The sequence below is a fragment of the Tursiops truncatus genome, chromosome 10 (assembly GCF_011762595.2).
Source record: "Tursiops truncatus isolate mTurTru1 chromosome 10, mTurTru1.mat.Y, whole genome shotgun sequence".
In the NCBI taxonomy this organism is placed as follows: domain Eukaryota; kingdom Metazoa; phylum Chordata; class Mammalia; order Artiodactyla; family Delphinidae; genus Tursiops; species Tursiops truncatus.
Window position 1 is genome coordinate 75842850 of NC_047043.1, and position 15397 is coordinate 75858246.

General features: G+C 40.7%; 1 protein-coding gene across 8 annotated transcripts in view; it reads right to left on the bottom strand.

Moving 5' to 3' along the window:
- The window catches only part of CADPS (calcium dependent secretion activator), a 480039-nt gene that overhangs the window by 171670 nt on the left and 292972 nt on the right, over positions 1 to 15397 (bottom strand). For all 8 annotated transcript variants that reach the window (XM_073811329.1, XM_033865233.2, XM_033865230.2 and 5 more), the window contains exon 9: positions 5770 to 5836. In XM_073811329.1, coding sequence (XP_073667430.1) covers positions 5770 to 5836 — 67 coding nt within the window. The remainder of the gene's footprint in view (positions 1 to 5769; positions 5837 to 15397) is intronic.

Below are 15397 nucleotides of genomic sequence, written 5' to 3' on the forward strand. Positions count from 1 at the left end.
TACGCGCGTGTGTCAGAGAGAGAGAGAGAGAGACAGACAGACAGACAGACAGACAGACAGACAGACAGCTGGGGTGGGAGGGGAGATGAACTCTGAGGAGACTGATGTTGGATGTGTTCTCCTTAGGCTTTTCAAACAATTTTCCTTGTATTAAATCTAACGGAACTCATAATCACGTTTGAAATTATGTGTTACCAGCTCTCTACAAAAAACACTCCATGAGACCCAGCGCTTGAATAGAAAGGCACATTCAGTAAGTCACTTGGGTAGCTATGACTCCTGTGTGGTGGTAGCTATGACTCCTCAGATCCCTCTGAGGCTGCTGGGGAGTTGGGTGCAGGACAGGGAGAATCTGCTTTCTTCCTCAGCTCCCTCACCCTTCCCCATATTTGACCAGACTGGTTCTCCTGTTTTCACTTTTCCATTTCAGTGGAAGGGTGTGGTGGCTTAAAGAAACCGAAAATCATTTGTACGTAAGACTGGATTCAACACTGCATGCAGCTGCTGGGCGCCTGTGGTCACTGCCTGAGCTGTCATCTTTCTTTCAAGCAACTTGGGATATTTTTGCTTTCCCTGAATTGGGCCAGGACTGAGGGCCTTGAACTTCTCTCCTGCAACTCTGTTGGCATTGGGGTTGTTTCAAAGGGCTTAAGTTGTTCTTTATCATTTTCATAGAATGCCTGTGTGATCACTTAAACAGCAGAGATGAAAAATTGAGAAGAATCTAAAAGTGATGCAGTATTTTCTAGGTAGGCCACCAAAACTGCTTGTAGACACTGTTGTAGTGAACAGGACAAAAATGGAAACAGAAGACTTGAGTTTTCCTCCTGGCTCCCCCATTACCTTTGTGATGGTGAGGCTGTCATTTCACCTCTGCAGGCCACAGAAGGTGTTAATGGAGACTTTGGATTTAGGCTGAAACAGAAGGTTGAATTTGGGGGATGCATGTCCCCAGTGTACCTCAAGGGCTCTTTAAAGCTAGTGAGAATCACACGTACGTGAAACCTCTCATGAAATCCTTGTAGGAAAAATGCCGAGCTGTAGACAGGCTTTGGATGCCCTTTTCTGATTTTCAGAAGTGAGCACATAGCTTGCTTTGTAGCTACTGAGCGCTTCTTATTTTCTCTTGGTAGAAGGCTCAGTGTGAAGGACCTAAAACGTCTGTGCTCCAGTCACACGGCCTAGAACAATCATTCTCTTCTTTTGGGTTCAGTATGTATCGTACAGACATGGCTTCACTAATATTTGCAGCACAATTCCTCTTTTTTTTTCTGAAGAGTTTTTTCTCCCCTAAAATCTCTCCCAAAGTTAAGAGGCCAGTGACATCTTCTAAGTACTTCATCATTTCAAAGATTGTCAGAGAAAAGTCTTGTGTCCAGTAACTGGCTACCTCAGTGGGAGGAGAGACTCCATATTACATGACAAGGCCACTTACCCCACTTCCTCTTGGAAGGTGTCACCAGCCACTCTCTAGGTCACACGATCTTTCCTTTCTCAGAACCACGTGAAGCATTGCCTGGGCTCTTTTTCTCTTTCTTCCTTTTCCTTCTTTCTTCCACTAAACACTTCCTGAATGGCCATGCCAGACACTGAGCTGGAAGGTGTGTGTGTGTGTGGGGGGGGATAAAGAGGGAAGCACAGCTAGATGAGTTGGAAACAGAACTGACCCTGAAACAGCACATGGTCTACTGAGGGAGGCCAGAACATAAGTGATTCTAAGGGAGGCTGCTCTGCTAGGTGAGAAGCATGCAAAGGGGAGAATCACCCATAATCCAGAGCTGCCTCTTTTAATGTATTTTTTTTTTTATTCCAGTATTTGAAATCTTCATCTTAAATCTTTTTTTAAACATCTTTATTGGAGTATAATTGCTTTACAATGGTGTGTTAGTTTCTGCTTTATAACAAAGTGAATCAGCTATACATATACATATATCCCCATATCTCTTCCCTCTTGTGTCTCCTTCCCTCCCACCTTCCCTATCTTACCCTTCTAGGTGGTCACAAAGCACCGACCTGATCTCTCTGTGCTATGTGGCTGCTTCCCACTAGCTATCGATTTTACATTTGGTAGTGTATATATGTCCATGCCACTCTCTCACTTTGTCCCAGCTGACCCTTCCCCCTCCACATGTCCTCAAGTACATTGTCTAGTAGGTCTGCATCTTTATTCCCATCCTGCCCCTAGGTTCTTCATAACCTTTTTTTTTTTTTTTTTTTTAGATTCCATATATATATGTTAGCATATGGTATTTGTTTTTCTCTTTCTGGCTTACTTCACTCTGTATGACAGACTCTAGGTCTATCCACCTCACTACAAATAACTCAATTTCATTTCTTTTTATGGCTGAGTAATATTCCATTGTATATATGTGCCACATTTTCTTTATCCATTCATCTGTCAATGGACATTTAGGTTGTTTCCATGTCCTGGCTATTGTAAATAGAGCTGCAATGAACATTGGGGTGCATGTGTCATTTTGAATTATGGTTTTCTCAGGGTATATGCCCAGTAGTGGGATTGGTGGGTCGTATGGTACTTCTATTTTTAGTTTTTTAAGGAACCTCCACACTGTTCTCCATAGTGGCTGTATCAATTTACATTCCTACCAACAGTGCAAGAGGGTTTCCTTTTCTCCACACCCTCTCCAGCACTGGTTGTTTGTAGATTTTCTGATGATGCCCATTCTAACTGGTGTGACGTGATACCTCATTGTAGTTTTGATTTGCATTTCACTAATGATTAGTGACGTTGAGCATCCTTTCACGTGTTTGTTGGCAATCTGTATATCTTCTTTGGAGAAATGTCTATTTAGGTCTTCTGCCCATTTTTGGATTAGGTTGTTTGTTTTTTTGATATTGAGCTGCATGAGCTGCTTGTAAATTTTGGAGATTAATCCTTTGTCAGTTGCTTCATTTGCAAATATTTTCTCCCATTCAGAGGGTTGTCTTTTCGTCTTGTTTATAGTTTCCTTTGCTGTGCAAAAGCTTTTCAGTTTCATTAGGTCCCATTTGTTTATTTTTGTTTTTATTTCCATTTCTCTAGGAGTGGGTCAAAAAGGATCTTGCTGTGATTTATGTCATAGAGTGTTCTGCCTATGTTTTCCTCTAAGAGTTTGATAGTGTCTGGCCTTACATTTAGGCCTTTAATCCATTTTGAGTTTATTTTTGTGTATGGTGTTAGGGAGTGTTCTAATTTCATTCTTTTACATGTAGCTGTCCAGTTTTCCCAGCACCACTTATTGAAGAGGCTGTCTTTTCTCCATTGTATATTCGTGCCTCCTTTATCAAAAATAAGGTGACCATATGTGCATGGGTTTATCTCTGGGCTTTCTATCCTGTTCCATTGATCAATTTTTTTTTGTTTTTGTGCCAGTACCATACTCTCTTGATGACTGTAGCTTTGTAGTATAGTCTGAAGTCTGGGAGCCTGATTCTTCCAGCTCCGTTTTTCTTTCTCAAGATTGCTTTGGCTATTTGGGGTCTTTTGTGTTTCCATACAAATTGTGAAATTTTTTGTTCTAGTTCTGTGAAAAATGCCAGTGGTAGTTTGATAGGGATTGCACTGAATCTGTAGATTGCTTTGGGTAGTATAGTCATTTTCACAATGTTGAGTCTTCCAATCCAAGAACATGGTATATCTCTCCATCTGTTTGTATCATCTTTAATTTCTTTCATCAGTGTCTTGCAGTTTTCTGCATACAGGTCTTTTGTCTCCTTAGGTAGGTTTATTCCTAGGTATTTTTTTTTTTATGTGTCTTGTCGCTCCACTTACATGCTCTCTTTAGGGTAGATATCAGCTGTTTTTGCCTACTCAGCATCCATTTCTTTTTCTGGTAATGGCATGCTGATTTTGCACTGGAGACAGCTCAGTGGCACTGTGAATCAAAGCAACATGGTCTGCCCTTCTGAAAAGCTGGTGTGACACAAGCTGGACCAATCCAATTCCCTCTCTCAGATTTTGTCCTCAAGTGAAGACACAAAGACAGAAAACGGTCAGAGCTGATTTTGCCTTACTGGCCATGGTTCCCACCACCTGGATTTCTGGAACTACTCTGGGTACTAGCTTTTATCACCAATCCTATGAACTGCCACAAGAGCCTTCCAATACACTTTTTCTAAAACCTTACTTACCTTGAGTCTGTTTCTGCTATTTGCCTATAAAGAACTGTAAGAGATCCTCTTCTGGAAGTGAGAGACCAGGTCTCCCAGTTCTTCTCTATGACCTATCAATGTACCCTTCACAAAATAGGTACTCAATAAGTGTTGGTTAGCTGATATTCTGAGGAAATGTATCTCTGGATGAAATGTCTTCCATCACTTAGCTGTGGCTTATTTGGATGGTTGGGAATAATTCCAAAGTTTTCCTTTGGTTAATTTATTTTAAGGTTTTGTTGCACCCCATAGTGATTATGAAAGCAAAGATTACCTCTTGCTTCTAGATGCAAGACAGATGCTGTTTGCCTTAGAGACACAGAAGCTTGAGTAGATCTGTAGAAGGTGTAGCCTTAGAAGCTCAGGGTTGGTGGAACTTTCAAGGCCATTTAGACTAAGAGGCAGCTGCTTTTATTGTGAGATTTCAGAATCCATAGTGCTCAAAATACTAGTCAATGCTCATAGCCAACACAATAACCCAGTAAACACCTTTAGTCACTAAATTACAAGTTGACTCACTTTGTGACAGCTTTCAGAGGACAGAATAAATTAACTTTTGGCAAATTGAATTATAGCTCACATGCTCTGGTGAAACTTGCAAATTAAAAAAAGGCAATGACAAATTCCTTTGTAAACTGAAAAATCCTGATGCAAAAAGCAAACAAACCAAAAAAAGGGGGGGGCATGGAGATTTTCGAGGACATGCATTACTATTTCTGGAATCTTTTTTTCTTAAAGATACAATGAAGAGGGCAATAATATTATTTATATATTACTGATGTATTATTAACGTCAATATCAATATCTACACCTGCATCTTTATATACAGAGATGTACCCTGCTGCATGGTTAATGATAGTTCCAACTGGGGAAGCCCAAAGTACCTCCAAAAGGAAAATTCCACAGGTATTAGAATCAGAGCTATATGTGCATTCATGAAACAATGTCTACAATGATTGTGTTCAAAAACAAAAAAGCAAGTTGATGAACAACATGAAGAGTTTGATTATTTAAAAAAAGCCTATGTGGAAAGATATATTTAGATGGTTAAACATAATTATAGGGGGTCTGGAAGCCTCAGACATCAAGAAGACTGGAATGTTCTTCCACAGGTGATTCAAAATCAAACTTACTAAACAATGAAAGAGATGCAAAAAGTCCAACTAAATTCTGGCTTTTCTCATAATGACTACCTTAGTGCTTTTAGAAACAGCAGATTCTTCTAAAATAATGTTAGTGTCCCTATTGCCCTAATCAGGCACACACTTGCTCCTTCCCTAGGTTCCTGCATCGCTGGCAGGGGTGGGAGTTTACTGCTCCCACATTTCATATATATTTCTGTATTGTTAGAATTAAAAAATAATGAGCATGCATTAATTTTTAGAACTTGAAAGTGATGTAAAAAGGAAAAGGAGCAGAAGGGAGCGCTCTGGGTACTGGAAATGTTCTGTATCCCTCTGAACGGTGGTTGCATGCATAAGTAATATATAGGAATTCACTGAGTTAAGCACTCGAGCTTTGTGCACTTAAGGTAAATTATATCAAAAACATTAATGAATCCTATCGAATCTTTAAAAATAATGGCTCTTAAGACTGAGATGAGAGTTGAAGAGTTACCTGCACTAAGACAAAAAATCTTTTCTTCCATCTCTTCCAGACATTCTTACCGATGGCCCATAAATACCTGAAGGAAAGCAAAAAGACCAGAGATGCGTTAATGCTTGAGCTAGTGAGCTGTTTAGCTCGCTTTACCATGAAGCTGGGTGCTCGCAAACAGGGCTCAGGAACAGATTGCAGACTCTGGAGTGTGTGGTTGAGAAGAATGAAGAGCAGCAGGCAGGGTTTACTTTGGTTTGTAGGAGGAATTGTGGCCCATCATCAGACTTGCCTTAGAACCTTGACTGATTCCAGGAAACACCTTGGAAAATGTTACATTGTACCTTAATTTGTTTATGTGCTAAACGTCTTATAGGTAGGGAAACTCCTGAGAGCTGTTGCACAGGAGAGAAAAAAAGAGTGCTAAATCTCACAACTCCAACTCTTTCACCTCCTGTCAAGTCTCTTTCAGGAAAACCTTTAGTAAACAAAGCAAACCTTGTCTGCTTTTCCTGTAATTCTGGCAAATGTAGTTATGTTACAGAAAGGAAGTTTCAAGTCGGCATAGAAAGCCCTCCCTACACCCGTCCCTCTCCCCGAATTGCTCTTCTGTTGATGGAAATTAATCTTTATGCGGAAAAAATTTAGTTAAAGGAGGGTTGAGAACAACAAAGGCACACTTCCAAGCTGTCTGGAGAGTTCATGGTCAGTGTTACTAATTCATTCCTGAATTACCCTGTTGGCCTGATGGATTGATACACGTTGACCTGGCATTGATCAAGGAGGTGAGGCTGGTGGTTTTCAAGCTCTATTGGACCAACTGAAGAGAGATCTGGTCATACTCAAACCCAATCAAATCCTCGAGTTCCAAAACTGGCTTTATGTGCTATCAAAACCCAACTGGACAACTTCCAAATCCCCACTTCACTTGGAATCAGACACAGTTTCTGCTTTGGAACACAATGAAGAATGCACCTAATTAAAATGTACACTGTTTGACAAATTTCAGGGGCTCCTAGCAGTGGCTGGTGGCCTAAGTACTCAGACCTTCATGCCAGGAATCTGAGTCTTCCGGGTCCTTTTGCTTCCTCATGCTGATTCTTTAATTACCAAGTGCATTTGATTTTTACCTCCTGCCAAGTTCCTTACTTTGCTCACACCTCCACTCTTTCAGTCCCAGCACACAGTTTACGGCCATGGTAAACCACAGAGGAAACTCTTAATCGGTTTCACCAGAATGAGTTTCATCCTCCTCCTGGCCGTGGGACGGATCCTACCATCTGCATGTATGAATTTCCCTGCTGAAACTCCTTCAGTGAGTCCCCCCCACTGACACGAGGGGAGCCCGCAACTTTGACCACTCATCTTGCACTTCCATGATTTATCCCAGATCGGTCCATCTGTTGCATGATTTACTTGCCTTTTTTCTTTAAATTGACGTATTTAACAAGAATAAATTTATTTTGAAAGGAAACTTTACATTGTAGCTTTGATATACTAATTTTATATTACATAATGCACATTAAAATACATAAATAACTGCTTAACTAATATATGCTTGTCTGTATACCACGAAACAATCTTGTGTACCATCAGTGGTAAGAAGAGACCCAGGGAAACCTTAGCCTATAGAAACAAAATGGAACATCTTGACCTGGCCTAAAAATGACTTTGTTTGCTAGCTTCTGTGTCTTATGTTACCTGTAATTCCTCACCACACCATAAAGTTGCACACCCCCATAACTTTGCACGTGTTATGGTGCCCGGAATGCCTTCTCCCTGCTCCTTATGTTAGAATTCATATTCTTCCTAAGTTTGAATCCTTACTGTGATGTCATCACCTCCTGGGCCCTGCAGATAATTCTGCTGGTAGTTACAATGATCACACTGCTATAATTTATTTATTTTCATATGTATTGTTTCTATTGGATTGTGAGTTCCTTGAAGGAAGGAAACTTGTTCTTTTTTTCTCAATTTTCCTTTCTAAATTCCTAGCACAGCTTTTGATGTATGGTAGGTGGTCAGTATACATTTGCCATATTTCAGTTAGTTATGAATGCCTTGGGAAACCGGAGCCATCTTTATCAAACTTTCTGATGAGAGTTTCACACATTGCATAGAGACATGCACTCCACTGCCAAGTTCTTTGAGTTTTTTTTTTTTTCCTCCCAAAATATATCCCATCTATTTCTATCTCCACTGCTACTCCCCATTCAAGCTACTATCATGTCTACCCAGACCACAGCAACAGGCTCCTCTCTGGTCTCCCTGCTTTCACTCTAACTCTTTTCATTACATGGCAGACAGAGTGATCTTTTAATGGGCAAATTAGATCAGGAATACACTCCATCTAAATAAGGATGGGAAACTATAGAAGGGTTTTAAGCAGGCAAGTGACACAATTATATTTCTATTTAAGATGATCCCGGTGGCTGCTGAGTGGTTAATGCACTGTAGATGGAAAAGGCAAGAGAGAAGGCAGGGACACCAGTGAGACGGTTACAGTAGTGCAGACGACAGAAAGAGGATGGTGGCTGGACTGAGGCTGAGGCCGTGGAAATGGCTGGACGGCTGGTAAGTGCATCAGCCCCGAGGCCAACATGGTCAGCTCTGGTTATGTGGATTACCTAGCTGCCCTGGACAGTGTTCTTAACCTTCTTGAAATAATATATAAATGTATCCATGGCAGAAATGGACCTAACAGGAACCTTCAGCCAGGTCCAAGGAGAGACAGGGTTATTGGTCTGTACCGATTAAGAGTATAGTGTTCCAGTTCTAGTGGTTAATCTGAGATGTTGGACAAGATGCTTAACCACTCGGTGCTCTGGAAAACAGGGCCAGGAATGGTCCCTCTCTTGCAGGGTGGTTGTGGAGATTAAATGAGATGATGCTTGTGAAGTATAAGCACGAGGCATGGCAGGAAGTAGATGCATAATAAATATCAGCCTTATTATAAAATATCTTTGAGTACAGAGGCAAGTGTATCGTTACGAGTAGTTATTAATAGCTAAATATGTGACAAGAAATCTCCTTGGACATATGTACATAGGGAAATAGATGAATTAAAAGATAAATAAGACAATGGGCGAAAATTTTTCTATTTTTAGTAATGCCTAGTAACGTTGTAACTGTCATACTTTTCTGGCCGCTACTATCAATTTTTCTTACTTCTTAACTTGAGTCCACATAAAGAGATTCAAAACAACAAACACAGCTACGACCTCTAAAGTGTTTATAGTTTTAACTGATGAGAACGGAAGTAGGAAAAGGAGTTCACGTGAACCCACAGAATGTAATTCATATGGTATCATTAATTTTTCCTTCATGATAAAAATGCTAGCTACTGCTCGTGAAGTCTTACTAGTCTTCTGTGCTGTGCCAGGTACTTTATGTGAATTTATTATACCCACCGGAAGGGTTAAGAGCTTGAATCTGGAGCTTATGTTGCTTAAGCTTACGTTGCTTACGTTCCTGCATGACCTTGGGCAAGTTACTAAACTTATGTCTACCTCAGTTTTCTCATCTGTACAATGGGGACAGTCATAAGGGTACCTACTTCAAGTGTTGCTGTGAGGATTAAAGCAGTTAATGAGACATAAAGCGCTTAGAACAATATCTGGCACAAAGTAAGCAATTATCACTGGGTATGTCATTATGTTATCACTCCTATTTTACAGCTGAGGAAACTGAAGTTCAGAAAGGTCAAGTCATTTCTCCAGGGCGCCAAGCTGGTGAATGACATAGGCAGAATTTACACCCAGAACACTCTGGTTCCAGAGGGCCCCCTTCAGCATGCTATTCTTCCTCTTATAGATGACAAACTTTGGTTTCTTTATTGAACTAAGAACATGAATGGCTATTGCAATCAAACAGAGAGGACTTGTGGTTGAAGGCTTCTGAATGGGAAAGCTGAGTGGGATCAGAGGGAAGTATCATTTGGTTTGCATGAAAGAAGGGCTTTCCCTCTGAGGCTTCCTCAGAATTTATTGCTAATTTGGCACATACCAGATATCAAAACCAAGAAAAATTGAGGGCTACAATGTACAGTTTCTGTCTAGTCAGCTCTGGTTCTATATTTTCTTAGGTTGAAACACACTCATTAAGCAGAATGAAAAGTACCTGGAGCAGATGGAATTCTGTCATTGTAGACATACAGGTGGCTTCCCCCCTCCAGCTCTTCATTCCATAGACAGATCTACCTGTGCGGGCATTAGTGACCCTCAACTACCTCTTCAGGCTATCCAGATATTTGCAAATCTGGATTTATGAATAGATAATCAACATTCTAGTACAGTGAGCCAAAGTTTAGCTGAGGGGTTATATCTCAAACTCAAGGTGGAAATACCTAGGTGGGATTTCTGGGTCCTTAGGTCCTTAGGCTTAGCTGCCCCATGCCTCAGTTTAATTAGCTGTAAAATGGGGTTAGCATAGGATCTACTTCATTTGGTTGTTGTGAGGACAGATGGAGATGATGCATGTCAAGTTGTTAGCACAGTAACTGGCCCCCAGTAAGTGCTCAGTAGACCTAACTCTATGCTTCCTGCAAGAAATGCACTTTAAATCTAAAGACACAAAGAGGCAAAAAATAAAAGGATGGGAAAGGAATTACGATGCCAACATTGGTTTTTAAAAAATCTGGAGTGGTTATATTTATTACTGTCACACAAAATAAATTTCAGGACCAAGAATATTACCAGGGATAAAGAAGATCATTTTATAATGATAAAAGGGTCAATTCATCAAGAAGACACAGTAATCTTAAATGTTTATGCATCTAATAACAGACTTCAAAATATATGATGCAAAGGTGGACAGAACTCTTAAGTAGAAACAAACAAATCCACAATTATAGTCAGATTTCAATACCTCTGTCTCAATAATTTGCAGAAAATCAGTAAAGGTTTAGAAGATTTAAACAACACTATCAACTAACTTGATTTAATTGATCTAATTATAGAAAATAAGCCAATGGGAAATAAAGTGGGATCCTAAATATATTGAATTAGGTCAGTCTAGGTAGTTCTGTTTGAGAGTCTGTGTCAATATGAGTGGTATCTTGGGGACTTATGGGGAAGGGAGAGGAGTGTGATGGTTTTGAAAACAAGAAGTCTAGAGCAATGGCACAGCTAAGAAGGTGGAAAAGGAAAGGGTATTTTAAGAAGCATGGGTAACTATTTTGTCATTCACTTTGAAAGATGTTTTCATTGCATATATAGACTTGAGTACATTAACGGTGTTGCTCCTCTGTCTTCTCACTTGCAATGCTTCTAACAAGAACTGTTTTATCCTTTTCTGTGTAACATTTCTTTGTTCTCTGGCTGCTTTTATGATTTTCTCTTTATCACTCGTTATTAGCTTTATACTTACACTGTACCTTGCTGTAATTTTTTTCATGTTTCTTAAACATGGGTTTGTTGAACTTTTTGGATGTAAGTTTTATAGCTTTTATTAAATTAAAAATATTCAGCCAAAAAAAAAAAAAAGCATGGTTAAGACTTATAAGCTGTGGTGCAATGAATGAATTCCAAGTGGAGTCATGGGAAGCTCTGTATTCTATTCATGTTTCAGGTCCTCAGTTAAGTTGATTTCTTTCATTTCAAATGGAAAGAAATAACACAATTCTAGACCGGGCTCTGATGCTTACTCTGACTTGGGCAAGTGTGTTCACCACTCTAATCCTCAGTTTCCTTATTTGTAGAGATTGACTCATTCACATTCATTTATGCAACAACATTTATTGGACTTATACTACATGTCAGGCCCTGTACTAGCTTCTTCGAACAAAGAAGGTAGATGCCCCTGCTGACAAGGAACTCAAAGTCCAGTGGGGAAGACAGACAACAAAATAATAAATGAAGAAATAGCTGGTATGCGAGATGACTGTAAGTGCTCTGGTGAAAACAAAGCAGAGTAAGAGACAGACAGAGGACACAGATGGGCCAGGAAAGGCATTCCGATAAGGTATAGAGACACACAGAAATCAAGGTGAGCCATGTGGACATCTGGGTGGGGGAGAAGGGGCATCCAAGGCAGAGGAAACAGTGGGGACAAAGGCCCTGCAGTGGGGGTACACATGAAGTCTTCAGGAAGAGCAAGGAGGCCAGGGAGGCTAGAGCCGTGATCAAGGTCAGATAGTAGTGGTGTCCTTATTAGACAGGGCCTTGTTGCCACAGAGGCAACACTGACTTTTATTTTGAACGAGATGGGGAATCACTGGAGATTTTCCAGCATTCAAGTGGCAGGATCTGACTTGTGTTTTAAAAAAAATTACTCTGGCTTCAGGACGGGAAAGAGCCTACAGGGGGCAAGGACAGCAGCGGGGGGACTGCTGACAAGACAAGTGCAACAGGTGAGAGGGAGAATGAGGGAGGCCTGGATTCAAATGATGGTGTGGAGGTGGTGATGAGAGGTTGAACTCTAGATTTACCTTGAAGGTGGAGTGACGAGAACGTGATGATGGATGAGATGAAGGGTGAGAGAGAGAGAAAAGTGTCACATGACGCTGAGGATGTTGGTCTGAGCAACTGGGCGAAGGGAGAGGCCATTTATTAAGATGGAGGGATAATAATAACTAATCCTTGGGAGGCTGTTTCAGGGGTAACATGAGATAATGCACGTGAATGCACTTCCTGAACTTGAGAACATCATATGGATATAAAAGATGAAAAATTAGAAAGTCACCGAGGAGATGCTCATTCTCAGATATCCCTAATACTCATGTCTTAAGGCCAAAAGCTAGTGTGGATTTTCTCACTGACATTTTTCTATTCAATAAAGTTATTCTGAATGGCTCAGTGGCTCATTCCAGGAACCACAGTCCACCAACAAGGAGTAATTCACAGTAATTCTGAGGTTTCCTCTAGGTTTTATTTTTTTATTTTTTTTAACATCTTTATTGGGGTATAATTGCTTTACAATGGTGTGTTAGTTTCTGCTTTATAACAAAGTGAATCAGTTATACATATACATATGTTCCCATATGTCTTCCCTCTTGCATCTCCCTCCCTCCCACCCTCCCTTCCTCTAGGTTTTAATAAACATCGAAGTAGACACAATTTATAACCTCAGAGTTGATTCTTAAAAATTCCTTTCTCTCTCTCATTCTCTAAGCTGTGACACTGTTCTGATATTTCTATCCTCCTTCCCCATATAATAGGGCTTCATAAAGCTATTTTAAGTTTAAATGGAAAAAAAAATGTAGTTCACAACATTTTTATTTTCCTTGAATCATCCCTTGGGTAGCTAAGGTTGTCCAGCCCTGATTTAGGCCACAGTGGGTCTGACAGTGTTTTTAAGGTACCCACTGTCCACCTTTCAGAGCTGCCCTAGGCCCTCCTGGTATATTTCCCGGCAGGGGTAATTTTTAGATGGCAGCCTAGTAAAATGAAATCACTGTGGAGCCTGTCAGAAGTGAGTTACAGATTTCTTCTATCATCCGTAGGGTCAAGATGGTCTGAAATATGTTAGTAATTTTATGAATGAATCAAGAGAAAAATTTCTTAATCCAGATTGGTTAGAGAACTGAAGAGAATGTGGGAAATGGGAATTTGTCCAATAAGGAAAGTAATACCTATGTCAAGTGTTTGCCGTGGGGATTAAATGAGAGAGTGTTTGTAAAACTCCTAGCACAGAGCTTCAAAGGGGCCTAGAAAGTGGGTTGAGCTACTGATCTTTTTAAGAAGTTTCTTTAAGAAGTAGGTTTAAGGACAGATATATTCATTCATATTTCTGTTTCTCTTTTTTGTCTGCTCTACCCTCTTCACTTCGCCCTCTTTCCCTCCAACCTGCTCACTCATGCTCTCATTCCTTTAGCAAATATTTACCAAGTATTTACGAGCCAATGCTTTGCTTAAGACACAAACGCTGTTCCTGGGTGCTACAGGAACCTAACAGAATTCTCAGATTCTTTGCCTTGAAACTAGGATGTTTATATTGCAGAGGAAGGGATATTAGGGAGAAATCCCATTTAACATTTTGGGAATATATGCCAGTAATAATGATAAGAAGGAGGGAAAGCTGACCTTAGAAACATGTCACAAACATTTTCATGAGATGCTAACTGAGATGAGGCAAAGCTAGCCCTTTATCGTGGACAGTTGAAAAAGGACAGAGTGTATAGCAGGGGACTGGCTCATTCCCCTACAGCCTTCTCACGGCCACAGGCAGAAGAGCTTTGCCAAAATCCCACCTAAAACTCTAGGAATACTTTGGCCTCAAGACAATGCCATGTTCTGATGAACCTAGGGGCAGGACAGGAATAAAGATGCAGACGTAGAGAATAGACTTGAGGACACAGGGAGGGGGAAGGGTAAGCTGGGACTAAGTGAGAGAGTAGCATGGACATATATACACTACCAAATGTAAAATAGATAGCTAGTTGGAAGCAGCCTCATAGCATAGGGAGATCAGCTCTGTGCTTTGTGACCACCTAGAGGGGTGGGATAGGGAGGGTGGGAGGGAGACACAAGAGGGAGGGGATACGGGGATATAGGTATACGTACAGCTGAGTCACTTTGTTATACAGCAGCAACTAACACAACATTGTAAAGCAATTATCCTCTAATAAAGATGTTAAAAAAAAAAAGACAATGACATGGAAATTCTCCAAATCCAAGCCAGAGCTCAGGTTCAGCAGCCAGTCTCTAGTTGGTGGGAGACCTTTGCTTCCTTTGGAGTTCCCCATGCCTGACCCCCTCCAATACCCTCCCTAGTAAGTATCTTTCACTCGAAACTTGAGCCTTCTTTGTTCCCTAGAACTCAGAGGCACCAAGGCCAGGGCGTTGCTCTTTACTCTGCCTGCATGCTGCCGTGGTGTGCTCAGCTGCTGGGATGTGTACCTCCTATCCCAACCACGCCCGCCTGAATCTCTCACGGGCTTCTGTTTAAATCTGTCTTAATCAGTGACCAGCCCCTGGTATTGGGTTTTTGAATTCCCCACATCTCTAGCGCATAACCAAGCTTCAGTTTTCATGTCAGTTTTATTACTTTAAGTCCTTTCACAAACACGTAAGCAGAATGATAGCTGGTTGGCAAATGGTACCTGCAAAATCCTTGGAACACAATCCATTCCCTTCCACTGGTTAAACATTCCCCTAGTCAGAGTTAAATGGCCCAGCTCCTTTCTAAGTGGTCAGATTTTCTGAGATAGAGGTGTCCAAGCAATTTAGTTTAATAGGCAATGGGGCTCAGCACATACCCACTTGCCAATAAACATTTCCTATACAAACCATTGGTTTGATCTGCAAAATAAAACGACAGTTTACCTATTCTTTTTATCCTACTTGAGATTACTTAATTGGTCATTCCTCTCAAACCTTAAGAAACTGAAGACAGTCATACAATTTCTACTCTCTGGTTAATTTAAATGTTATGCTAAACACTAAAACTGATTCAACGTGAGTTGATTGTTTGAAGGTCCCCTACAGCAACTGCTTACACCTCCTGGGTGTGGTTGTTAATGAAGGTGCAAGTGCATGATTCAGAGAATCTGAAAGATCTGGATGCCTTTAAGGAGGTATGTGAGGCCAGTAAAACCTCTTAGACCAGAACCACCGAGCATGAGTCTAGGAAGGTTTTGAACTGTACTGGAAATTCTATTAGAAAAGGATAAGGCAATGACCCTGTCCTGGTGGTTTAGCAAATGCAAATA